The following is a 26,021-nucleotide window of genomic DNA, read 5'->3' on the forward strand; positions in this document are numbered from 1 at the left end:
GTGGTTTGCAGGAATGATAACAAAAAATTATAGACAATCGTTTCAATTTTGACAAAGAATGTAGGCAGGACGTGTTTATGGGATGGCTCGAGACTTGGTGGGCTTCATAAAGCTTTACTGTTGCGATACACATTTATATCTGCTGATACACCAGCTGTGATCGTTCCTCGCCCCTAAGTGAGCCATCTGCTATATATCTCTCGCCTGAGTAAATTGTGTGTCCCCTGCGATCGTGACGGTTAGTAATAATATTGTTGTATAGCTAGCTATCGAAAGGGTATTCATGCTTTTCTGCTGTCTTAGTTAATACAATTGTGTATGCTTTATGCATGAGCATAGCTGTAAACTGGTTAGCTATACAGGGTGGTCTTATCATTGCAGGTGAAAAATGAGTGAAGAGGGCACCACGACCTGCTATCAGATAGTTAGTGAAGATGTGATGTCTCCTCTGGAGGATAGTCCAATTGAGCACAATGGACAAGGCCTGGTGTATGAGGAACAACACACACATACACACAGCTATGCATCGTCAAGCTCCCACAGTAGCTCCAGCAGTACTGGTGAGGTCCAGAGAGGGTGGACATATGAAGATCAGTTCAAAGAGGTGAGCTGAGTAATTTAGCATGTGGCTGTCTTGCCTCAAATTGTTTGTCTATATTGACACACACAATTGCATTGATGTGCATGGTGATCGGGTAACAGAATTAAATTGTGGATAGATATTTATACTGTTTCTTTGTGTGCAGTGCAGACAATATAGAAGTGTTAATATGTCCATCCCCTCTCATATAGCTGTACACCTTATCTCAAGAGCCTGGTAGAAAAGAATTCCTTGACAGCCTTTTTGCTTACATGCAGCAAAATGGTAAGGTGAAAATTACATTGATCACTTTATCTTCTGAAACATTAAAGCATGTTTTTGTATGGCATGAAAATGTGCGATTTTATCTGACATGTTTCATAGGTACACCGATCACAAGAATACCGATAATGGCGAAGCAACCTCTTGACCTCTATAAACTATATCAGCATGTTGTTGCAAAGGGAGGCTTATTAGAGGTGGGATTACTGCATGGGATATGGCAAGTCATCTGAATACACTTGTATGAATTCAGGTTATCAACAGAAAAGCGTGGCGTGATATTGCCAAAGATCTTCAGTTACCTTCTTCCATCACAAGTGCAGCTTTTACCTTAAGAACACAGTTAGTGAAAATGTTTTGTGTTTTTTGATACTTGTCTAACTAGGCTTCTTTGCCAAAGAAGTTGAAACACTTTTGTTGTCTTTACTTTTAGGTATGTGAAGTACCTCTATGCTTATGAATGCGAGTCAGAAGGCTTTTCCAAACCTACTGATCTGCAGACAGCCATAGATAACAATAAAAGAGAGCGAAGACCTAGTGAACTAGATAAGATACCTGGTCAACTAATAATTCACTCGCCAGAAATGGCCATCATGAGAACTGCAGAGTTAGGATCAGTAAGATCACCACTTGTCACTAGTGCTCCAATCCAACTGTTAGCCTCACCAACAGCAATAAGTTTACCACATGGAGCTGTACCATCATATCCTGGTGGAATAATACTGACAACTCCTGGGAAAGCACCGCCAATGGCACTTACCCAGCACATCACAACTCCACAGCTAGTTCAAGTAGCTGGTGGTAATTCTCCTGTACCATTGATGATGCCAGCAGCGGCGGCTGCAGCGGTACCGTCACATACTGTGACTAAAGTGCCATCACCCTCGCTGAATCATACAGTAGCAACAACTCCCGTAACCCCCCAACAAGTTGTGCCCCATTTTAATGGTGGAGTGGACACAGATACTCAACCCCCATCACCTAAAAGAGCAGCACTGGAGAATAGCCACTCTCTACCATCCATGCATATAAACCTAACACCAGGTATGTAACATACAATAGTGTCAAGTTTCAATCCTACTTGACATATATAATGATTGAAACATGATTAATTGTAATTGACTGGTGAAATTAGCAGCAATTAAATACTCTATTATTGTGTTATCAGACATAAATAGTCTGTTTCTCTACAAGTAGCTACTTCCCAGTGTTCAACATCCAATCCCATATTTCAACTGATCATATCATATTCACATCTATCCAATGTGGGATTCCAGTGGCTTGTAAAGTAAACTGTGTGCATTGTAGGGTAATGGCCATGCCCATAGATCTTGATGTGTGTGTGAATGTAGTCTTACCAGGAGGCCTCTGGTAATAGTTTACTTTTGTAATGGGATAATGGGAAGTTCTGTGGCAGCTAATCCTCCAGATGTACTGAACTATGGGATATGTCTTGGAGTGGTCACTGTAGCCCTCACTGATGCAGATAAAACACAGATAATTAATTTTATACCCAGTAATTGTTGTAATTGTGTAAATATTAATTTAGATTTCACGGTAATTAAGTAAGTTATTGAATCAAAGTGTTGTGCTTTGAAAACTTGTAGTCGCAATAGCCTTATTTGCGTGTGTATGTTGTTGAGTTGTGGTTTTCGTGTTGTAGGGCCATACAGTGTCTGGAGAGGTAGCAACTCGTCGGTCTCTGTACAGATAACAGTCAATGGAGTCATGTATGAAGGTGTACTTAAAGCAACAGGTAGTGTAAGACAAGCACCACAACAAAACACTAATAACAATAACCGGCGGTAGCACTTTTATCTGTCTATTGTTGATGTCATCATTACGAGTGTGGAGTACGTGTGAAGAAAACAGACTACAATGAATTGTGTGTATTTTAAAACATAGTGTGTTTATTGAGCAATTTTTTTTTTGTTAAAAACAAAAAAATCACTTGCAGCATGTTAAATAAATGGAATCAGTGATGGATACTGTTTAGATATTAAAATAATGTGTGAAGATCATTACAATTATAATATAGCATTTCTCTCTCAAGTCAATGAAAATAAAACAAAATTTACACGGACCATTCCTGATCCACAACTCTACCAAATATTTCTGATACTTGAGGTAGCATATCGTTGTACACTCCATCTGTCATGAACACTTTGTCCAATACGTCACCTACTGTAAAAAAACTGATAACATTATTGATTCTTGTATGTGACTTGGCTGTCAAGTGTCTTTCCACCAGGTCATGTAATAGTTTTGCTAAATCATTGATCGCTCCCACCAAGAAGCCCTTATCATAGGAGAAAGCCACTTCGTGGAAACTGATTACTGTCAATGCTATGTTCCGCAACTTCATTTTAAACTTCAGCCCAATTGCAAGTTCTGTGTCATTGAATTGGTGATTACGGTAGAGCAGGCCAACCTTGATTACTATCTTGATAAGATCTTTGATTAATTTTTGTGCTCGTTTCTGATCCATTTCTTTTGCCGCCAGCTTGTGTAACAAATCCAACAGTATCCCTGAGTCATCATCAATCAATGCTTTCACAACTCCTTTGCTTGCAAGTTTGCCAAACACTTTCTTCTGTATTTGCATGCCAAGTGATCGCGAGTTGAACCCCGCCTCCGCCACTGTGTTAGAGGATAGGTTTGATTGTATGCAAATACATAATTATTGGGGACAATAAAATATAATTAACCAAAACACATTTACGTGGCTGTTAAACATTATGTTGTTAATATGAACAATGCCCATCACAGGTACCCTAGTTGTTAACAAAAGTGTCACTGACAGTTATTGATAGGTTGCCCACACCAAACGATTATCGCTATCTTCATTCTTGTCAAACACACAACACAAGTGCGATATACATTAAGTATACCCATACAACAGAAGAGAGTACGTCAATTTACTACACTCACTTGTAAGGGGCTGATATACTGTCTATTTGAACAATGAAGAACTGTTTCGTCCCGGTGTGGTCTAGTCGTCGTGCAACAAAATTATACGGTAATATCCTGGTTCCGCCTGCGCGTTTAATAAGGGTCTATGGCAAGTTTTGTCTTAATAAATGACAATGAGCTTCGACGACGTCTTAGGGAACACGGATTTAGACCGGATGGACCGATCACGGATACAACACGGGAAGTATATTTCAGGAAACTACAACGTCTGAACAACACGAGAACTCCACCCACCTCAGCAGCCCTAGTTTCCCGTGGCAGATCCAGCCAGGTTACTGCTGACACAGATCCACTTTCTGTTACTACAGCCTCGTCCACGGTAAACCGTCTTAGGTATGGAGAATATAACATCAGCCTCCACGGTGCGGCTACATCTCGTGGAGCAAGACTGCCAGCTTTAAACTATCCTCCGGATGACGTGTTGACAACAAGGCAAAGCCAAAGGGTAGATGCTCCCACAAGTGATCCAATCATTCATGGTATTATTGGTGTCCTTAGAATGCGCTATTACCCACATAATATTTATAGGTAGCCTTGGTAACATGTTTCTTGCTAACTTCAATGATAGTAGCCATGTCACATCTGATGTGTGTTTTGTTTTCCAAGATGGGATTGTGTTGTATGCAAGTCGTGCCCTCCTAGTAACATGCTGTCCACAAATGACACATTTACTATACAACACAACAGGTATTTGCTATCATGTTGACAGAAAGTGATGATAATGTTGTTGCAGTGCCATTTCCAGTTTCACTACACACCCATGAAGATGGGTGTATGATTATCTGGTGCTACCCAGATGAATTGGTCAGAAGTGTCAAATACAAGATAGCCATATTGAAAGGAATATCAGTCAGTAACCAAACACTGATATTAAATGATCAAACATTATCTAATGATGTTACCCTTAACTCATGTAATGTGAGAACTAACTCAATGATAGTATTACAAGTTAGTGGGTCTGCTAGAGCTGTGAACTTGAGGGCAGCAAGTATCAATCCATTACTATCAATTGTCAATTTCTCTATATCACCATTTATACAGGCTGTCAGCTATGAGATCCCTGTGTTACCGAGTGAAGTAACTTTACCTACACATGTTGCACAGCTGTTGATTGTGTCAGACATTACAGGAAATTCATTCAGTGAATTCATTCATTATTTGTACACAGGAAATATCATGGTTAGTATAGGTAAGTATCAAGATGACGTCACAAATAAATGTTGCTACATTATTTTTGAACAGAGTCTGCACCAACTTTGTGTGCACTAAGTGAAACATTCACTATTGCAAACTTACAAGAGTTGAGTCTGAACGTGGTCGATGATAATATTAACAGTGAAAATATTAGAGGTCTACTTTCTTTCTCCCATTGCAATGAAGTACAGTCATTAAAGCATCGCTGCCTGCGATACATCAGGGAGGGCCATCCTTGTAACATTGAACCTTTATGCCAACAATTACCTAACCTTGCTGAAGATATCCTTGTTAACGCACCAATGTAAATATAAATTTATTTTGGAATTTTAAAAAAGTATAAGTTTATATTGAATGTTCAGCTCAGTGAATCCAATTGAGTTTGCACCACTTCCAACTAGCACAACAAATAGTATATTTCACTTTTAGCCAACTTAAATAGTTACCATACCTGTTGGTAGAATTTGTATAGTTCCTCATGAGTAAAATCCAATAATATGCTATCAGTTTGCTATAGAATATTATATCAAGTTTATTCACAATACAGTATTGTTACATTGTTGCTATTATTCCAGTAAATAGAACAGTAGGAATCTCAGCTTGATACTACTACTCGCCACCGATGCCATTTACTTACATATGTAAACCAAAGTATACCTACCCCATACCTTGGAACTTCCCTACCTACATTGATACATAGCTGGAATAGTCCTGGCTAGGTGTATCTGGTTGCTGGAACAATAGTAACTTTGCTACTACTAACACACCTCCTTATCATGTACCACTAGTTCGAATAATGCATTTGGTACTTTCATCTTTGTACTTGCAGCTTGTGCCATCTGTAGTCCCATTTGCCAGTTAACCTTTTCCAGCTGACCACAATAATACAACAATGTTATAGCAATATACAGTATGTGTTGTGCACACTAACTTGTTTAGGATAGAAGGTTCGGTTTTGTAGCTTCTCCACAACACCTTTGCCATAGCCTGTCCATCCTTGTACAAATATTGTCACCTTCAACATACACACTGCTTGACTCAGGGGGTAACCAATATGTACAGGTGGATACCTTATCCTCATTCAACCCAGCTTCTTTCAACTGCTGCCCAAGTAGTGAAGGTTTAGCAAGATGGTAGGCAGCCTACAACATAACTCCACTACAAGTGATACTATTTTATCACTAGTCACCTGTTCTAATATAAATGCTATCGTGTCTAATACCAGCTCCAAATCTTTAGCCTCTAATTCTAATGCAGCTTGAAGTTTTTGCTCTTCTTCAGTACTAAATGCTCTTTCGTCCTGTAACTTATAGTTAGCATTACACAGGGACAAGTCTGGCTTGCCTTTAGGTGGAGTTTTTGCAACACTCTGGACAACAAGCGAGGAAACTTGCCGGGATCCATGTCATTAATAAGCATCACCGCTCTCTTTACGCTACGTTTCATGATGCTAAACAAGTATAGAAGTTAACAACTAACCTCGCTGTAGCTTGAAATAGTTCTGCCATCTCCTGAAACTTTGAAGTGCGCGTTAGATAAAGTTTGTTTGAAGTCACGTGCCAGCGGGGCTCACGCTGATAAACTGACAAAAGCCTTCCAGGGGCGGTTCAACCCCCCTTTTGAAAGAGCCTCTCTTACTCGAGATACTCTAATAGAGCAGTCAAATCGAGATAAGTCTTTTGAGGAGCAGTGTAGCAAGCTATATATCTAAGAAAATATAGTTGGTGAGGGGCAGCTATTATCAGCAGGTGATGACCATTTTTTTTGGTCTTCAACTTACAGCTAGGCTGAAGTTGCAATTCCAAAGTGGAATCCCCTTTTTAAGTCTGGATCCGCCCGTCTTCCATTTTGACATTCACAAGGTAACAATTATGGCATTTTTTTCGTTTCTGTGGTTTCCTCACTATGAAGTATGATATATTATCACACAGTACTGTTGTGATAAAAGTAACTTAAAGCTATGCATGACCTGTATATACCAGTAATTAGGGTACAAATGATTTCAGCTAGTGGCAACTGCAATTATTATCTATAGCCCACTCAAACATAATTATGATATTTAACCAGACATTGATCATAACAGAAAATAATGATGTTTCAGTCTAGAGCTCCATCATCAGTAACAGCTTTAACATCCTTGAGTTTCTGCAGTTTGGTGATGAGAGTGTCCACCTTCACCTCACCATGTACTTTATTGTCTCGGGTGCGGACATTGACTGAGTGGTTACCTTCTTCCTTCTCACCCACCACTAGTAGACTAATGTATTAAGGTAGCCATGGAAATACAGTCTACATACCAAGTATGAAGTTAAATTGGCTGAGTTGAGCATTTCGTATTTTCTTGTTCATGGTGTCCCCAGGAGCTAAGTCTGTCTCTACTTGAAATCCAGCCTCCAGTAGTTGTTTGCACACCTGCAGGAAGAGCAAGTGTGCAGGTAGTATTGTAGCTCACATTAACACTAACTGTATTAGCATAGTCATCAACCTTGGGTGATACTGGTACAACCATTATTTGCTTGGGAGACAACCAAAATGGCCTACAGCAAACAGTACTTGAAAACAGTGATACAAAGTTATCTCTTTACCATTTCCCACCACAACTCTCAGTTAGTACAGCAATCATACGTTCAACAGAGCCTAGGATGGCCCTGTGGATTATGACCGGTCTCTTTCGCTCTTCAGAGTCATGCCCACTACAACAACATACACCAGTTATCACTGAGAGAGATACCCTATCAATCTTACGTCGCATAAGTGAGATTGAACCTCTCTGGCAACTGAAAGTCTAACTGAATGGTAGCACACTGGTGTGGTCTCTTGAGAGCATCAAAAATGATTATGTCAATCTGATACAATACCAATTGACTAATTATTGATAACAGATCCCACTACACCTTAGGACCATAGAAAGCTCCATCTCCTGGGTTTAATTTCCATGGTTTCCCAAACGTGTTGAGTGACTCTTCCAATTGCTACATAGAACGCTGATCACAGAGACTTACTGTACATTGATATAGTACCTTCTCAGCAATTTCCCACATTTCCAGTTCGCCCATATACTTCTCAGGGCGAGTGGAGAGGTGTAGTATGTAAGAGAAGCCAAACGTAGTGTAGACAGCATCCAGAAAGTCCAGACAGCCTTTAATCTCACTGGTTATCTAATGACATAATAAACATAACAAAATACTGTGAAATAAACCTAAATACCTGGTCTGGAGTACAGAAAATGTGAGCATCATCTTGCTGGAAACGGCGGACCCTGGTCAATCCAGTGAGAGCACCAGACAACTCATTACGGTGAAGCACTCCAAAGTCTGCCATACGCAGTGGCAATTCCCGCCATGAGCGTGGACGATGATCAAACATTAAACTACAACACCATAACACACATGGACAGGTTAAAAATAATAACTTAAGAGACATACCAGTGACCTGGACAGTTCATTGGCTTCAGCGCAAACTTTTCTTTCTCTACTTCAAACTGGAACATGTTCTCCTTTTGGATCACACGATGCAAATCACCATGACTACAAATGATCCCCTTACAGCATAGTGTTGCCAGTGGCCAGATGTGATCCACAACTTGCTGTTGTAAACATTAGGTGATACCACCTCTTGAAAACCACGTTTCCGATATTCCGACTGAAAATAACAATCACCACTAGTAGCAACTATATACTAACACTATTGGTTACCTTGATGTAATTGATAAGGGTGTTGTAGACATGAGCTCCGTAAGGAAGAAAGAAACAACTACCAGGGCTTAGATCATGAAAGAAAAACAACTCTTGATCCTTCATGATTGTCCAGCTGTAAATTAAACACAATTTTTATACATTAGCTAGTACCATACCCTGCCAATCTTTCGGTGGTCTCGTTTTGCAGCTTCTTCTTGTAAGTGCTTCCATTCCTTCAGTTGCTTACTGTCTGGAAATGATATCCCATATATTCTCTGCAGTGATTCAGCATCTGCCTTTCCCTCCCAATAAGTGGCAGAATTCTATGTTACACAATATCATAAATTCCACCCAGTTAATAAGCAATTGGATACCTTAGTGATGGTAAGAGCCTTCACTTTACCAGTATGTCTCACATGTGGTCCCATACAGAGGTCAATTAGAGGACCACACCTACCACACACCTTTACTATGACCACACATCTAACACAATACAATACTAACCTGTATACTGTAGTGGTTGGAGTTTTGACCCGTTCGTTGAGAATACGCAGTTTAAATTTGTTGTACTGAAAGTGTACATTGTCATATACATGATTCAATGATCACAAGCACCAGAACCTTAAACATTTCCAGCAAATCTTCTTTCTTCATTTCTAAACGAACAAAAGGTTGCTTCTCTTTGCAAACAGATTTACAGAGTGTCTCAACTTGAGGGAAGTCGTTGCTTGACACCTGCCTGCATTTGAGCTTGTGATCACATGTTTAACATAAGGGGAATAACCTGTCTGTGAGAAACATGTCGTAATAGTAGCCATCACTGACTGGTGGTCCATAACAAAGATGACCACCATAGTGACGCTCCATGGCCTCACCCAATATGTGAGCACTGGAGTGCCAGAATACCTTCCGTCCTGGTGACAATGGTACTGTAATGTCACAGGTGACACACAGAACACCACACTGTACCTTCCTCATCATCGAAATTGAGCAGTTCAACAGAGCAATCCTCTTCTAGTGGTCGATCAAGGTCCCAAATAACCCCGTTGACTTTAGCAACAACTGTATTGTCAGCCAGGCCTTTGCTGTAGCAAACAGAGATATTACAACTTGTACAAAGAATTCTAACAAGCTGTGAGCTTGTCAGAAAAACTGATTAACAATTTTATGTAACATAGTAAAATCAAAATATCAGTTTCCACTACATCACCATAGTTGTGGATACTGTAAAAGCATTAAACAAAAAGTAGGGAAACTAGTCTCATATCCAGTATGCATTGCACATGTATAAAGTCCTGGTATTTCTTTTGCTGCATACATGTTGTTGTGGCATCCAATAGTTGAGAGAATACTGTGATGCTTGTAAACAGATCTACTCAACAAACATGCCAAGTTAATAAGTCACCTTACAGAGATACATACATACTTCTGGGATATGTCCAAGGGAGCAGTAAAGGTGGATCCTCGACAGGATATTTATAATTTCCAGGACAGTTCATTTAAACCTGTGATCAACTTAAGGCCATTGGATCAGTTTATGATGAGTGTTCATTCAAGATGGAAACCGTGAACATGATGAGGGACCAATGAAGGAAAGATGACTGAATGGTTTCGATAGTCTTGAGACAAACACATACTTTAAAACTACATTGTGAGAAGGTCATGGGATCCACTTTGTGTAGTAGGACACTATGTAGTGTCTTCCATTGTGTGTCATCATTGAAGCTACAGCTGTGAGACATATGTTTCAACATGGTGGTTATGGCTAGGGAAAATTTTCTTGTGGTTAACAATCTACAGCCAGCCCAAACAGTATAATCCTAGGGTTCACATTGGAATGCAAATCAGACTCAGATATGACTGGATTATTAGCCAAAATGGTAGCAACAACACCCAGCCCCCTAGGTACCAGGAACTCCAGCACCTGATAGCAGAGAGGTCTGCAGTTTAAAATCAGATGGCAGAGTTCCAGGACAGCTACCTGGAGGCTTCATTCAGAGATCTGGCGAAAAGAGCAGATATTCTACAGCGTCTGGGAACAGTGGGCTTTTCACAGGGATGTTTCCAACCCATTGTGGACATTTTCTGCTCTAAATGGGACTGTCCGCTCCCTATGCCATAGTTTCTGTGTTTGCCCTTCCCTTCCTGTGGATAAATCCACAATCACAACTCGGCACACAAGAGGCCACCTCAATTGGTGGGACAGTATTCCCAACAAGTAAAGGGACCTATGATGGAGACTAACAGCCTGACCTGAAGATTAACAATGAGGAGTCACGGGAGCCCCTGCTTCCATGACTAAGTTCCGTCACGAGAAACATTTTAAATCATGTCTGAAGGATAAAAACAGCTGGCAGACTTCCCAAAACCTCAATGTGATCCAATAATTAAGTTGGATCCAGAGGTGGAGGAACAGCTCTCCAATAAAGACAAAGACCTCACTTTGGATCAGAAAATGACAATTACAGCCCCTCTCACCTGTTTGTGTTCCAATCTCATCAGGCCAGACATGAAACCTACAGTAAAGTAGATGGTTGATTTGCTCCAGAGAGCTTAGTGCAAGTGGGTAGCATTTCCCAAGCAATAACCATCAAGCAGAGGAAGACAGCTTGGTATAAAATCTCTCTTGCAAAAGAGTCCTATGACAATAGGAAGGACAACTTATTCAGCCCAGGCTTTCTAAAGAAAGCATCAAAGAAAACTGACATTGATAAAGCACTAGCAAAAGTGGTGAGTGAAGGATCCAACCACAAAAGAGATCATTCAAGTGTGACCTTTAATGAACTCTGTCGTTTTTTTTTTATCCCAAGGCTCAGCACAGCAGCAAGGGGAAGCAATGCCACGACAAGAAATAGATACAATTCCAATGCAAAAAAAACCTATAGCAAGAAACAAGGTCCAAACTGTAATCAAAAGAAATATAGATCACAACCCCTCTTAAATCAAGCGCCCCAACCAATCATTTCCACTTTTCCAGCAGAAAGTGTCCTGTTGTTTAGACACCTGGAAACAAATAACATCAGACCCTTCCTGGATCCTGCAAGTGGTACAGGGCTATCACATCTGAGCGAGCCAAGCTTCCCTTCCAGATATCTACAACAGTAATCTCTGAGGAGCGGGCTCTGCTAGTGGAGGGGGAAGTCCAGAGCCTTCTTTAGAAAGGAGTAGTGGTGTTGACTTCACCTTACCAAGACCAGTACTGGTAGTGAAGAAGTATGGATATGGCAAACCTGAAACTACCAATCTGCTTTATTCAAAAACAAAGGAGGGGTCAGGAATACATTATCAAAAGATCAAATGCAGGCTAAAGGCTGGATGTGAACCTTGGACTTAAAGGATGCATAAGTAGAACAGTCATGTATTCAAAAAAAATATTCATCAATGCTTGGTGCAATTTTATCAGAAAGTTCATGGTAAGCAATGTAATTATTTTAGTATGCATCAAAGCCTAAATATAGGCTCTCGGAATTCAAATGATTAAAGCATTGCCAAGACCCTAAATTACCTGACCCTCAGAAATTGGAAATGCAAACACCTTAGACTTAGAGCCTTCTTCACCAAAAGCCTGCCATGCTTCATCAGAGGACGCCATAAAGAGACGTGGGTGCAGGATTCTATTTTTAGAACTTATAGAGCTGTACTACTTTGCTGCAGGATTCCTACTAGACACTCCTCTGCCAGTACCTGGGTTATAAGGTGTACGTTGGTTTGCCATGTGACTGTCATCTGAATTTCAGGCACACCCTGAAGACCTAAATCACTGTTTGTCCAATGGCTCAGCAGCATGCGATAGCATGGCTAATTACTATCAAACAATTGCATTTAATTGGTTAATGTCTTATTATACTGTTGTATTTTAAATGTCTATAATTATTACAGTATAGTGTTTTAAATTATGTTGCAAGTATTGGTCATTACGCAGAAAATAAATAACAATGTGAGTAAAAGAGTATACAGCTATAGCTATAGAGATTGCCAACAAAAAATGAAAATCATATACAAGACAATGGCATTACTTCATCAATGCTTTCTTGAGCTGATAGGATGATGATTGATTTTTCATATGGTACAAGTCATGACCTATTCCTGTTTTGTAGGAGTGCATTACTTTTATATGGATGCATGGATAAATGCTTGTACCATAAAGAGCAACCCACTTCATGTATAAATAGCAACCAGTGTTCGACTGTAATTTTTGAGTTAGTACTACTGAGAGATGGGCGAACATGACGAGATTGTTTGACTGTATGAACTTGTGATAGATGAGAAGAATAAATTGATCATGGAAAAAGAGAATGTTAGTGAAGAAAAAGAGCAGCTTATCAGGGAGAAGGAGTGATGTATAAAGGTGTTGAAGGTTGGTATACTAATGTGAAGTAATGGGTATGTACTATTTCAGGTAGAAGTTGAGGCAGCTAAAGGATTTTTAAACTGTAGAAGCTTTCTTGAGAGTTTACTCCACCAAGTACTGAGTGAAAAAATGCAAATATCATCAGAAATCGCACTGAGAGTCTGTAATACTCTTGGCATTGATAATGGAAATGTTGAAAATGTTCTTTTGGAAACTGCTGCAGAATTATTTAAGGACAAACCTTACAGTATTTAGGAAAAACGCTGCTATATTCTTTCAGAAAGTGTATACTTTTCGTTCAACAAAAGTGCATGAACCCTCCCCCCCCAACAGGGGAGTAGTGATTGATGTGCCTTCAAATTTTCCTAGAGATTTGCAGCAGTTATTCATTTCAGGATCAAAATTTGACACACAAGTATGACCTCAAATCATGGTACTGATGTACTCCAATAAGAAAAATTATTGAAATTATCTGTTTATGTAATTACCATTTTCAAGTCTGTAAGATTAGGTTTACTTATTGCTGTCTGCAATTCTAATCATTACTATTTTGAAGACTTTATAGAACTTTGCATGGGTGAGATCAAAGGGAAAGCGTACTTTAAATTTCATAAAGTACACTTTAGGGCAAACAGTGCTTTATTGCCCCAAAGAGTGCTTTATTACAATAAAGCACTCTTTGTGGGAAATAAAGCAGGCTTGTTGTAATTGTAATCGTAATTGCAATTAATTACTAATCATTAGCAATTTTCAAGTAATTGTAATTGTAACTGCTCACTGAGCATAAAAGTAATGGTAATTGTAATTAGCTGTACAGTCAATAATCATTATGTAATTAAATTTAAGTAATCAAAGTTATGCTATATAAAAGTACTACTCCATAACTTGACTATACTATGTACACAATCCCATGTGTATAACATGTGGCCCATGTAGCTACAATAAATTATTGACAATATATGTCATGTATTTGTTGACTACATAGTTAAACATTTTATGTACAGTATATACCCATGGGGTACATAATGTTCAATATGAATTTAAACATATCTAGATGACACAGAGTTTACAAAGGATGAAAGCCCTTTAAATTTTGGAAGATAAAAGCAAATAAATACTTCATTTTAAGTACAATAGCAAAGAATAGCTGGGAGTTCCAGCAATATTTGCACCGTTTGAGTGTGTATTCAGCCATAGTGGCAATGTTCTCAGACCAAACAGATGTAAGTTTGAACAGTGAATATACCTTAAGATTAATGCTGGAGAATTGTAAGTTATAGTTGTACACCAAAGTACAGTACTAATTGAAAAGTATTTGTAATTATTAATCATTATTTTACATACTGAAGTAATTGTAATCATTAGATTGGCTTCAAAAAGTAATTGTAATTGTACTGATTACTTTTGGTGGGTAATTACAACAAGCCTGCAATAAAGCACAGTTGCCCATGTGCTTTAGTGTAGGCTAATAGCCCGCAACACTCACACCAGTACAACTAATCACCCAAACCGGTGAAGGCTATCCACACTGAGCCAATAGGAGTTCTACCACTGGATTGCTTTTATAGACATACGTAAATACTTTGATGATGGGTGGGAGAAGGTAACATTGCTGTTATGTTGCACGCCTCATGCTTTATTTTTCATGTAGCACTCGCAGCAATGCTTTAAATGATTTATGGAACTTTCTAGTCGTGTAGCTCACCATACACTAGGGCTCGTAATTAACATGCGTTGCACGAGTTGAATGCACACAAACTAGTTTAACAAAGTATCTCATGCGTAGTTCACCATAGTTTGGCATAATAGATGCTCATTGTGTATTTTGGTAGGTTTTGGTCACACCCCACAATCGATTCTATTCTGATACATGGTGAAGTATTTCCATAATATCTCCAGGACTTATCCACTTACGTTAACAACTGAGATGCTAATAAAGCACGAGGTGAAAACTTGCGGCAATGCTTTAACATACACATAAAAATGTGTGTATTGTCATTAACTTTGAGGTACTATGATGTGTGAACAACCTCCTATGTTTCATGTGAAAAATACACTCCCCAATAAAATTACCACAAGCTCAAATTTCTTGAGGATGTGTAAACTGGTCACTTTTCTTGGCACTAAGATCACCAGATAACATCCAACTGAGATGCTTGATCTCCATGTTGACAAAATCATTTCCTTTATCTACTATAAGGGAAGATGACACTACTGATGGAGTGCATGCTTTAGATGTTTGATCTTCTCTTACCAAAAAGAGGAAGACTGGGACATCTCTAAAAGAACGCATCATTGCTCATGACAGACAGAAGGACAAGGATCCTCATTTTGAGATGACAATGTTTAACCTACAGGAATGATCCTAGAGGTTGCAGGCCTGCTCACCTCCTTGTAGGCTCACCTGCTTAACCCAGATGAGGAACTACATATAGACCAACTGAAGGTGGTGATCCAGACACTACTGGTTCTTTCGGGGAGCATATCACACTCCGTATCGCTGGAAAGACGGAAAGTTGCTTGGGCTAGACTGAACCCTGAACTCAAATCCCTAGGACAGGAAAGATAAACTGTTATTCTTGGGAAAAAGTATCCAAGATATCGAAGACGAGCTAAGGTCTCTCAATCCCAGGAAATGGGCCCGCACAGAAGAACAAACTGACCTGAAGATTTTTTTGTCCAAAGGTGTTCCTGACAAATATGGCAACAATGGGATTCTAGTGCCAGACAAAGCTGTACAACAACTGCCAGTACCCCCAACAAACATCAGCAATACAACTACCAGTCCCTCAAACATTACAAGCCAAGCCACCCACCCAAGACAGCGAAACACTAGCAGCCCCAGCCTTCCAGATTGGACCAATGTTGTCAAAAGCAAGTTCTCAGAAGGAATGGCAGGTAACAAATGCAGAAATCCCGGCTCTGTAAGTAAAGTAGGCCATAGTAGTGGTACTACCATGTATATTTAAAAAAAAATTGGAATTTATAATTAGAGTAGGGACCATAGCACATCAATAAAAAGTACTGAAACAAGCTGGAGTAGTGCACGATATTAAAACTTCTTATTGTTTTACTGTGATTTTATATCATGCACTACTTCCAGCTTGTTTCAGTACTTTTTATCAATGTGCTATGGTCCCTACTCTAGTTATAAATTCCAATTTTTTTGAAATACTTGTTTGTTAACTTTTTTGTAAATAATAAAATATTATTATGATTGGTGATGCATACTGCATTTGAAATGACGCCGCACACCCCAGCTATATCGTCTGAAAAGTGAAGTATCCATTACGTTTCGTTGTCAGCTATACCCATTAGACAGCAGTACGAATCAAGAGCTGTTCGAAAAGCATTCTGCAATCCACGCATACTGAAAGAAAGGGTTGGTGCCACGCACCCCAGTTATATAAATTATCGTCTGAAAAGTGAAGTATCTTTTATACTTTGTTGTTAGCTATGTTCAACCTGATACACAGCAGTACGAATCAAAAACTGTTTTAAAGACACCTCTGCAATCGAAGTAGCCACTATGAAAAATACGGATGATTTTCGTTACGAAGGGAAGCCATCACGTGCTACCACCAAATCGACACTTTTCGCTATCAGCAATGATGAATGGGACACAAAGGAGGACACTGGTAAGTCCATGAAGAATGCATTGTACGTACTGCGGTATGCCAAAAGGCACCTCTCGGGCTGAAGTGACGTCGAACAGTGAAAAAATCAACCCCGTAGCCTTAGCCGTTATCGAGTTATGCTTGTTTGAAGGCATCAGTCAGTCAAGCAGTCAGTAGAAAATTCCGTTGAATAAAAAAAATTTAAATTCCGTAGCAACTTGTTGAAAGTGTTTCGGATCGATCTGAAAGCTTGTTTGGGCTTAGTTTTACTTAACCAATACTGCCTCATTGTCGTCTGGGAAAATTGAGGCTGTTTTTTGGGTGATGTTATTTCGTGGGCCATGTCTACTGCTTTGTGGTCCCTACTATACACTACTATTATAGTGTATGATAGACCATTTCACCAGTAGGTTGTTCGTGATTCTGAAGAAAGACAGGTCATTATGCCCAGTAATGAATTTGAAGCCACTAAATCATTTTATGGAGAACCGTCATTTCAAGATGGAAGAGATAGTCAAGGTCAAGGAGTTGTTGAGGAAAGGAATTGGATGTGTACGGTGAACCTAAAGGATGCCTATCTCTCAGTTTCCATAACAAGGCAGCACAGGAAATTTTTGAGCTTCATGTGGGAGGGAACCACATTCAAGTTCACCTGTCTGCCATTCAGTGCACCAAGAATTTTCACGAAGGTACTGAGGCCAGTCATGCCCTACCTACATTTTCAGGGACTGAGAACAGTTATTTATCTGGACGATATCTTAGTACCCCTAGTACAACAGATGCACTATGTTAGAACAATTGGGGTTCACCATCAACATTCTCAAGTCAACTAACCCACTAGATCGTGTATCTGGATCAATTGGTGTTGAAGATGCCGAAGGTGAAGGGGTGCAGGTAATATTTCTGGGTAAGCTGCTGACAATCTGCCTATTACTGAGTGCTGTCAAAACATCCTTCAACAGTACCTGGCTACAGTTGTTGGTGATCAGTTTAACTGGCAGGCGAAGAAGTTTCATAGCTTCTGAGTCAATCAGGAGTCCAGGACACTGAAAAAGTTTTAGGATCCTTCAAGTCACCAGTGACATTGAACCAAGACTCTTGGGGTGAAAAGACATGGTGGATCCACCAGCTGCATTGCAGGAATGGATGAGACATCACCAGATCTGATAATACAGTCCCAATGCCTCACTGAGGGGGCAGTGTGCAATGGGCACCAAACTGGAGGTCACCGGTCAGTGCAACAGAAGAAATTGCACAAAAACTGCCTATAGCAGTAACATTTGCAATCAAGGCATTTGTCAAATATCAAAGCAACATCCAAGTTCTTAAAATGGACAACGTTCTTCAGTAGCATACGAGAACAGGATGGGGGACACATTCCTTGAACTTGTCTCTCCCAAGTCTATCATCTGTGGCAGTGGCGTCCCCAGAAGGACATCCTCCTCCTAACAGCTGATCACCTACCAAGTATCCTGAATACTACAGCAGACCTGGAATTCAGACGGATGGAAACATTAGCAGAGTGGATGCTCCACAAGCAAATATTCCTGAGAATACAAAACATTTGCCAAGTGGACCTATTTGCAACCAGGTTCAACCATCAATTTCTAGAGTCATCAGTTGGAAACCAGACCCATTTGCACAAGGGACGAATGCCTTCCAGGAAACCACTGAAAGGTACACCTTTCCTCCCTTTTGTGTTTGATAGGGAGGTTCTGTAGAAGATCCGTTGGGAAGAGTGCACCATCACAATAATTGTAGCATGGTGGCATTCCCAGGCCTGGTTTCTAACCCTGATGGAGAACCTAGTGGATTCCTATGCTACTTCCAAACCACAGACACCTACTAAGAGACCCACTTAATCAATTCTACCCACTGGTGGAGAAAGAACATTTTATGACTATAGTCACTTGCAGAGTGTCAGGGAACACCACACAGCAACAGGAGTTTCAAAGGAAGCTTCCGACCTCTTGTTGGTGGGATGGAGTAAAGGACAGATGCCACCTACCAGTCAGGATGGTCAAGGTGGAGTGTTTGGTGTAGTGAACAGGAAGTGGATCTTGTTTCATGTGATCTATCGGGTCAGCAGTCTTCATGACCACAACACCTTGAAAACACTCCAATCGGCCAACACCCCCTTACCTCAAGGCTAATGAAGGGCACTTACAACTTGAGACCAATACTCCACCACATGGGATGTGACAACAGTGTTGACCTTGCTGAAGGGGCAAGGAGCTTAAGACAGAGAAGAGATGTCTTTGAACGACTTGCTAGCCTTATTGATGGCACTAGTCAGTGCCAATTTCCGAATTACAGTTTGTGAGTTGGGTTACGAAGATAATTGATCAATATTGCAACTACATCACCCTACCATAATACGGAATCAGTCTGTGAGTTAATGGGCTTTAAAATCTACCAGTGTTACATGCAGCAAATTTCGAGAAATATAATATATGATTCGATGAGGGCTTGGGGGGATGAAGTTAAGATGAGCATATGTTATACTGCTCAAACCCCCCTCCCCCCCAGTATATGTTACACTACTCAGAGTGCCTTCTGAGTAGCAGGTTAAATTTGTGAGATGGCAGCAAAGGATCTGGAACACGCAGCACCCTCTTATGGCAAACTTTCTAATTGTACTAACTTGCTGTAATTGTGCATAAATGAAGAAATTACCAGTGTAAAATCTGCTCATCAGGCCTCGTCAAATCATCAATTATAATGTATGCAACCACATTTTTTGAGCTTGCATCAGAAACTTTTTGCTGATCAACAAACCACAGGATGAAGGAGTGGTACAATAACAAAGTTATAATTACATCATCCCAACATGTTGCATCATACAAAAAATAAATGGCAAACCTTGCAGTAAGTCATTGCAGAATTCTCTGTGACTGTCGAAGACATTAACCAACTACCACATACACTTGCAGATCTTTTTCTGCAACTGTTTTGCAGATTCATAGTTGCCTGGCTGTCCACAAAATTTTTATCCTTGAAATTTTGATAGGCAGCTTAAGTGGAAAAAGATGATGTTTCGTACACAAATAATTATCCTACTAGAAAATCATTAGGTGATGTGCCATACACAGGAAAGGTTTCAATGGACAAAAGAGTTTGCAAATTCAAGCCAAACCATGAAAGTTTCCCGCTAAACTGAAATTGATACAGGAAGTTACTATTTACAATGCCAATGGTGAATTGCTGGCTTGCTGAAGCACTTCAGGAGACAAGCAAAGTCAGGTCCCCCATGCCCAAGCATCCACACCTGTGGTAAACATCATTTTCATGTGTGCCAGGGTTGATGTCACTGTTACAGATTAATACCCAACCTAACCTGAATGACACTTTGTACCACTCACTTCCTATTGTTACAGCAAATGAAGCAGTAAAGAATGCTATTGTGAAAACAAATACAAGAAGTTTGGGCACACGCATATGTGCAAGAAATGGAAACACATAGCGGGAACGAAAACAGGCATAAATGAAGTAAATAAATGTATAGGTGCTAAGCTGTGTTCAAAGATTTTACTGCATACAATTCTTTTAATGGAAATCTGGCCCTTGAAAATATCTCTCCTTAAAACCTTTAGGCTACACAGTATCATACACTACGACAGTAGTGTATAGTAGGGACCACAAAGGAGTAGGCGTAGCCCATGAAATAACATCACCCAAAAAACAACCTCAGACGACGATTAGGTAGTATTGGTTAGGTAAAACTAAGCCCAAAAATGCTTTCAGATCGACCCGAAACACTTTCAACAAGTTGCTACGGAATTTTAATTTTTTTTATATTCAGCGGAATTTTCTACTGACTGCTTGACTGACTACCTGATGCCTTCAGACAAGCGCAACTCGATAACGGCTAAGGCTACGGGGTTGATTTTTTCACTGTTCAACGTCGCTTCAGCCCGAGAGGTGCCTTTTGGCATACTGCAGTACGTACAATGCATTCTTCATGGACTTACCAGTGTCCTCCTTTGTGTCCCATTCATCTTTGCTGACAGCGAAAAGTGTCGATTTGGTGGTAGCACGTGATGGCTTCCCTTCGTGACGAAAATCATCCGTATTTTTCATAGTGGCTACTTCGATTGCAGAGGTGTCTTTAAAACAGTTTTTGATTCGTACTGCTGTGTATCAGGTTGAACATAGCTAACAACAAAGCATAATGGATACTTCACTTTTCAGACGATAATTTATATAACTGGGGTGCGTGGCACCAACCCTTTCTTTCAGTATGCGTGGGTTGCAGAGATGCTTTTCGAACAGCTCTTGATTCGTACTGCTGTCTAATGGGTTGAACATAGCTGACAACGAAACGTAATGGATACTTCACTATTCAGACGATATAGCTGGGGTGCACAGCATCACTTCAAATGCAGTATGCGTCACCAATCATAATAATATTATTTACAAAAAAAGTTAACAAACAAGTATTTCAAAAAATTTGGAATTTATAACTAGAGTAGGGACCATAGCACATTGATAAAAAGTACTGAAACAAGCTGGAGTAGTGCATGATATTAAATCACAGTAAAACAATAAGAAGTGTTATAACCCTACTGTGCATTTCCATCGATAAAAAGTATTGAAACAAGCTGGAGTAGTGAGCGATATTAAATCACAGTAAAACGATAATAAGTATTATATCCCTACTGTGCTCCAAGATACCATAATGGAAATGCACAGTAGGGATATAACACTTCTTATTGTTTTACTGTGATTTAATATCGTGCACTACTCCAGCTTGTTTCAGTACTTTTTATCGATGTGCTATGGTCCCTACTCTAGTTATAAATTTAAATTTTTTGAAATACTTGTAATATAGTTCAAGGAACATGGCCAATGGTTTAATTGTCTTTGTTTCAAAATGCTTACAACACTTCTGATGCCAACCATCAAGGGGGTATCACTCCAATAGCTACTGTACTACGATCTGCAATCAGTCAAAGCTAGGGTCAACAAACAAGGCCAATTTTACATGATGGACAACAGTCAAGCCATTTTCTTAGCACAGTCAAAGTTGCATGAGACAGTACACAAAAACATAGCGAAACCTGAAGACAATTTTTTTGGTGAAAGTCAATGATCAAAATAAAAAAGAAAACTGATCTTGAACATTTTCAGCAATGTACATGTCACTGTGATATTACAGTTCAAGCAGGCCGGATGCAGTATACGCACTAAAAATACCTGATTTGCTCAGCCACTTGGTAAGGGGTTGTGTCCCATGCCTTCCCATCAACAATTTTTCCATCACGTAGTGTAATTTTGATAGGTGTACGTTCTTTAGCTATACAAGACAAGTATAACATTACATCTTTTTATATGTTATCACTAACCAGCTAGCTCTGCATCATATTGAGCCTTCAGTTTGTCAAACATTGCAATGCGTTCAGCCAAATAGGCTGGAGGAGGGTCCAACTATATCACCACAGTTGTACATGTGGTTATTAAACACGCTTCGAGTAGACCTACTCACCTCTAAAGGATGAGCAGTTTTCGCTGCCATGTCCTCTTGACAGTAATAACGAGTAGAAACGGTTGATATCGAGACTGACAATAATGATTTAAGTACAGCGGGCCTGATGACACGTAGCTTCCCTAGCCCACAACCAAGCATGCAATATTCCTGCACGTTATGCGCACGTGTTTGAGGAAAAATGTTGCTCGAATATTTAGAAGTCAACTGAGAAGAAATGTCTATGACTTTTGCCGGTTCGTCTCAACAGGAGACTGGTCCAGATGAAGCCAAGCTGGATCAAGAGGTGAAACTGTATCAAACTTCAAGGGAGAGAGAAGCGTTCGATAACAGGGCAAATTTATTTTCGATCGTACAAACTATTCAGGCGCTTGAATTAGCCTATATCAAAGATGCTGTAGCACCCAAGGACTACCATCAAGCCTGTTCTAAACTACTGGAACAATATAAGGGTGCGTTTGGGTTGGTGAAGAGTTCTTTTAGTGGAATTGACGAATTTGTTAGTCGTTATCACATGGAATGTTCAGTTGCAGTACAAAGGATAAAAGATGGTAAACCGTTGGCTATTCATGAAGAAAACAGAAACGAAAGCAGGTTGATAGCGGACGTTGTGTCCATATTTCTCACATTATTGGACAAACTAAGATTAGACATAATGGCCAATGATCAGTTGCAGCCTGATGTAAAGGACTTGTTAGATGCCATGGACAAAATGCGGTCACTTCCTAAAGACTTCGAGGGACGTAAAGCGGTCCAACAATGGCTGGACATACTCAAGGGAATGTCAGCCAGTGATGAGCTTAATGCTGATCAGGCTAGACAAATGGTATTTGATATTGAAGGAGCTTATAACGAGTTCAATAAATTTCTGGGATGACGAAGCAAACAATTTTTTATAATTATGTGTGCATAGAATGTGAGTTGTATTTGATTGTGGGTTTTGTCAAATCTATTGATTGTGGGTTTTGTATGAATCGATGGCACACGAGGAAGCATATTCGTTTAGATCGTTGCATATAAAACAATTTCCTAAAGTTCAAAAAACGGAAAATGCAGAAGAAAAGCACTGGGGAAAATATCAGGTATATTAACGAAGATGTTGCGTGTGAAGTTATGCAATTGTCATTGCAGTTTCCACTCACTTGTAAAGAACATTCTGTTGTTACTTCAGTTAATTTCTCTCCGAGTGAACCTCACGACTACGTAGTTACAAGCGGTAGTAAGGTGAGTGTTGAATAGCCACATTTCACTCTCCTACAGCTCCCGCTAGGTTAATGTTTATAGTTGTTCAACAAATTTAGTGAAGAAGAGCATTTCAAGATTCCACGAGTCAGCTTATAGTGCACAATTTAGAAGAGATGGGAAATTGCTAGTAGCTGGAGAAGAACAAGGAAATGTCAAGGTTTGTGTTGAGCCAATGACTCGGCTGATAGGCACTGTACTACAGTTTGTCACTGCAGTGTTAGACAGCCTCAAATTTTGCATTCTCCTATTTTGCTATATCTATACTGATACCAAAAGCTCTTGTTAAGACAAGAAATTTTACAAATTTTGTGGACTTTTTATCCACAAAATTGAAATATATTAATGCCCATGCACAAATTGTGTGGATCAAGATTGATGTATCAACCACAAAAAATTGTTCCACGAAAATTACTGCATTTTGGCAATCCACGAAAATTTAATGCCATGAAAATTTCTGCCCTACGGTAATATTGCTGATACATCAGTGCACCATTTATGCACCTATCAATGTAATCCCCAACTACCACTATACAGGCTGAGGTGGGGATTTGCATCATTGAAAATTACAATTCCCCACCTACTGGGGAAGTACTAGCAACGTAAACCCCGACTAAGTCTCGAACAGTCATGTGGCATTAGTCTAGTGATGAGTTTGTTTGAGTGGATTCTAGTACGAACGTAATAACTAGCACCAGAGACACTTCCTAAACTGAAAGCACACACCTTTGCTATCTGAATAAATTTCTTTAGTGAAGACAAATCCCACTATGTCGAGGAAATGTAGCGATCAGTTCCCCCACCATCCCCGACCTTTCCCCACCCTCAGCCTGTATTAGTGGTAGTCGGGCATTACATTGATAGGTGCATTATTTGCATATACGGTATTACCTGACTATTCATCCATTTACTCACCTAGAATTCTTTTGTAGATTAAGTTCATTGTTTGTAACACACAGGTATTTGATATTGGTAGTCGCGACATATTACGTCAGTGTAAAGAACATAAAAAGTGAGAACTGTGAACTGATATATTAGCGTTTTACTATCTTTTATAGGGCAGTTCATTATACTTGTTTTTCATTGGATGGTTTGAAGTTGATGTCTTGTTCTGACGATACAACAGTTCGATGTTGGGACTTGGCTACCACTGACAATAGTTTGTTAACCATGCGGGGACATGCTGACTATGTGAGGGTTGGAGGGATCAGTCGTGTTGATCCATCATTGTGGTTCACTGGTTCGTATGACCACCTGGTAAAATTATGGGATATAAGAAGTGGCGATTGTGTACAGTCCATGTGTCATGGTTCCCCACTGGAGTTCCTACTGGTACATCCATCAGGTGGAATATGCTTTACTGCTGGTATGAGATATAGCTACTGTACATCTCATTGTTCAGTCTTTACTGTTGTAGGTAATAATGTAGTTAAGGTATGGGACATACTAGCTGGTGGTAGACTGCTGGCTAGTTTCTCTAATCATCAAAAAACTATTACATCATTATGTTTTGATGGTTCATATAGAAGGCTACTGTCAGCAGGTCTTGATAGGTAATAATATATCATAATAGTTGTCAAAATATTATTAATGGTTGACATGTAGGCAAGTGAAAGTGTATTCCATGGAGGATTATCACGTCAAGTCTAGTATGAGTTATCCTGCTGCCATACTAAGTATGGCAATATCTGTACGTATTGCTCCATTTAGTTGTCTGCTATTGTGTGACAATGTTCCTAGCCTACCGATAGTCACCTTGTGGTTGGGATGGCTAACAAGCTCCTCTCCATCAAGTGCATGAAGAACAAGCACGATGATGATGATGATTTAGTTCCCTCTGCTGTCAAGAGAGCTAGGATAGGAAACTACAAATATTTCATGCGTGGCATGCACTATAAGCCAACAGGGGTACACCACCATCATGTAACATTCTAGCTGTAAAAGTTACCCCATAGGATGTACTCACCGTGGAGAACAAACGTCGAAAGCATCTTAAACCATATGAGAATTATTTGAAGAAATTCAAGTATCATGATGCTCTGGATTCAGTGTTAAAGGTTCAGTGGTGTAATCTTGTATGTTGTTCACATGTCCATCCACATAGTCTAATGCTAAGAACAGAGGTGTACTAGTGTATAGTTTATTACAAGAATTATCAAGAAGAGGTGGACTACGCACTGCTGTATCAGGTAGGAGTGAAGAGCAGCTACTACCATTGTTGCAATATTTATGCAAGTCAGTGGTACACTACAATTAGGACATTGCACCGTTGATGTTGTAACAATGACAGGTTCATGTTAAACCCAAGATATTCAAATTTCCTTAGTGATGTATTACTGATGGTACTAGGTGAGTTATTGAGCTAGGTTACTGCTGCTTTAGGTGTTTCCCCATTACAACAGATATATATGGACCAGCTGTGGACAAAGGAAGTGGTAGTGAAGCAGTGTTAAAGACTGTCAAAGTCAAAGTAGACCTTGAGTTGCGGCTTCAAAGGAAGTCTCTTGAACTTTTAGGAGCTATTGACATGATAATGGCTGCATCAACAATTAATTAATTCTAATGAACACATTTGCATGCCAATGATAAACGATGGGGATGCAGTGTGTACTATTTAGAG

The 26,021-nt window shown here is 39.7% G+C and overlaps 7 protein-coding genes across 7 annotated transcripts; 4 read left to right on the forward strand and 3 right to left on the reverse strand.

The window, feature by feature from the left end:
- Positions 1–80: 80 nt before the first annotated feature.
- On the forward strand, positions 81–2,848 carry LOC136260716 (protein dead ringer homolog). The gene is made up of 7 exons (XM_066054556.1): positions 81–238; positions 382–604; positions 793–865; positions 965–1,059; positions 1,116–1,204; positions 1,296–1,906; positions 2,526–2,848. Exons 2-7 carry the CDS (start codon positions 389–391, stop codon positions 2,669–2,671), a joined length of 1,230 nt encoding a protein of 409 aa, XP_065910628.1. The 5' UTR covers positions 81–238; positions 382–388; the 3' UTR covers positions 2,672–2,848.
- Positions 2,768–4,027, reverse strand: LOC136260728 (tumor necrosis factor alpha-induced protein 8-like). Its single transcript, XM_066054573.1, has 2 exons — positions 3,794–4,027; positions 2,768–3,502 (listed from the first exon to the last, which is right to left on the reverse strand). Coding segments are annotated over exons 1-2 (567 nt in total). The 5' UTR covers positions 3,795–4,027; the 3' UTR covers positions 2,768–2,936.
- On the forward strand, positions 3,849–5,390 carry LOC136260715 (uncharacterized). The gene is made up of 4 exons (XM_066054554.1): positions 3,849–4,314; positions 4,364–4,522; positions 4,569–5,024; positions 5,078–5,390. Exons 1-4 carry the CDS (start codon positions 3,921–3,923, stop codon positions 5,335–5,337), a joined length of 1,269 nt encoding a protein of 422 aa, XP_065910626.1. The 5' UTR covers positions 3,849–3,920; the 3' UTR covers positions 5,338–5,390.
- LOC136260727 (COMM domain-containing protein 10-like) lies at positions 5,335–6,638 on the reverse strand. The gene is made up of 8 exons (XM_066054571.1): positions 6,509–6,638; positions 6,374–6,464; positions 6,219–6,329; positions 6,100–6,171; positions 5,961–6,044; positions 5,797–5,901; positions 5,481–5,540; positions 5,335–5,426 (listed from the first exon to the last, which is right to left on the reverse strand). The coding sequence occupies exons 1-8, from the start codon at positions 6,535–6,537 to the stop codon at positions 5,388–5,390; spliced, it is 591 nt and encodes a 196-aa protein (XP_065910643.1). The 5' UTR covers positions 6,538–6,638; the 3' UTR covers positions 5,335–5,387.
- Positions 6,639–7,079: 441 nt separating this feature from the next.
- LOC136260703 (threonine--tRNA ligase 1, cytoplasmic-like) lies at positions 7,080–22,342 on the reverse strand. The gene is made up of 20 exons (XM_066054537.1): positions 22,160–22,342; positions 22,020–22,101; positions 21,871–21,970; positions 9,676–9,791; positions 9,491–9,620; positions 9,328–9,445; positions 9,211–9,275; positions 9,081–9,159; positions 8,883–9,029; positions 8,725–8,823; positions 8,576–8,671; positions 8,455–8,525; positions 8,237–8,399; positions 8,050–8,187; positions 7,924–8,001; positions 7,775–7,875; positions 7,615–7,722; positions 7,494–7,566; positions 7,327–7,441; positions 7,080–7,278 (listed from the first exon to the last, which is right to left on the reverse strand). Exons 1-20 carry the CDS (start codon positions 22,298–22,300, stop codon positions 7,127–7,129), a joined length of 2,172 nt encoding a protein of 723 aa, XP_065910609.1. The 5' UTR covers positions 22,301–22,342; the 3' UTR covers positions 7,080–7,126.
- LOC136260725 (vacuolar protein sorting-associated protein 28 homolog) lies at positions 22,312–23,133 on the forward strand. Its single transcript, XM_066054569.1, has one exon. The coding sequence runs from the start codon at positions 22,377–22,379 to the stop codon at positions 23,034–23,036; it is 660 nt and encodes a 219-aa protein (XP_065910641.1). The 5' UTR covers positions 22,312–22,376; the 3' UTR covers positions 23,037–23,133.
- On the forward strand, positions 23,106–25,968 carry LOC136260710 (U3 small nucleolar RNA-associated protein 15 homolog). Its single transcript, XM_066054547.1, has 12 exons — positions 23,106–23,241; positions 23,291–23,383; positions 23,430–23,561; positions 24,361–24,413; positions 24,460–24,767; positions 24,819–24,954; positions 25,007–25,091; positions 25,142–25,309; positions 25,357–25,458; positions 25,506–25,636; positions 25,692–25,750; positions 25,804–25,968. The coding sequence occupies exons 1-12, from the start codon at positions 23,137–23,139 to the stop codon at positions 25,956–25,958; spliced, it is 1,527 nt and encodes a 508-aa protein (XP_065910619.1). The 5' UTR covers positions 23,106–23,136; the 3' UTR covers positions 25,959–25,968.
- The last annotated feature ends 53 nt before the right edge of the window (positions 25,969–26,021 follow it).

The sequence above is a fragment of the Dysidea avara genome, chromosome 7 (assembly GCF_963678975.1).
Source record: "Dysidea avara chromosome 7, odDysAvar1.4, whole genome shotgun sequence".
Classification (NCBI taxonomy): domain Eukaryota; kingdom Metazoa; phylum Porifera; class Demospongiae; order Dictyoceratida; family Dysideidae; genus Dysidea; species Dysidea avara.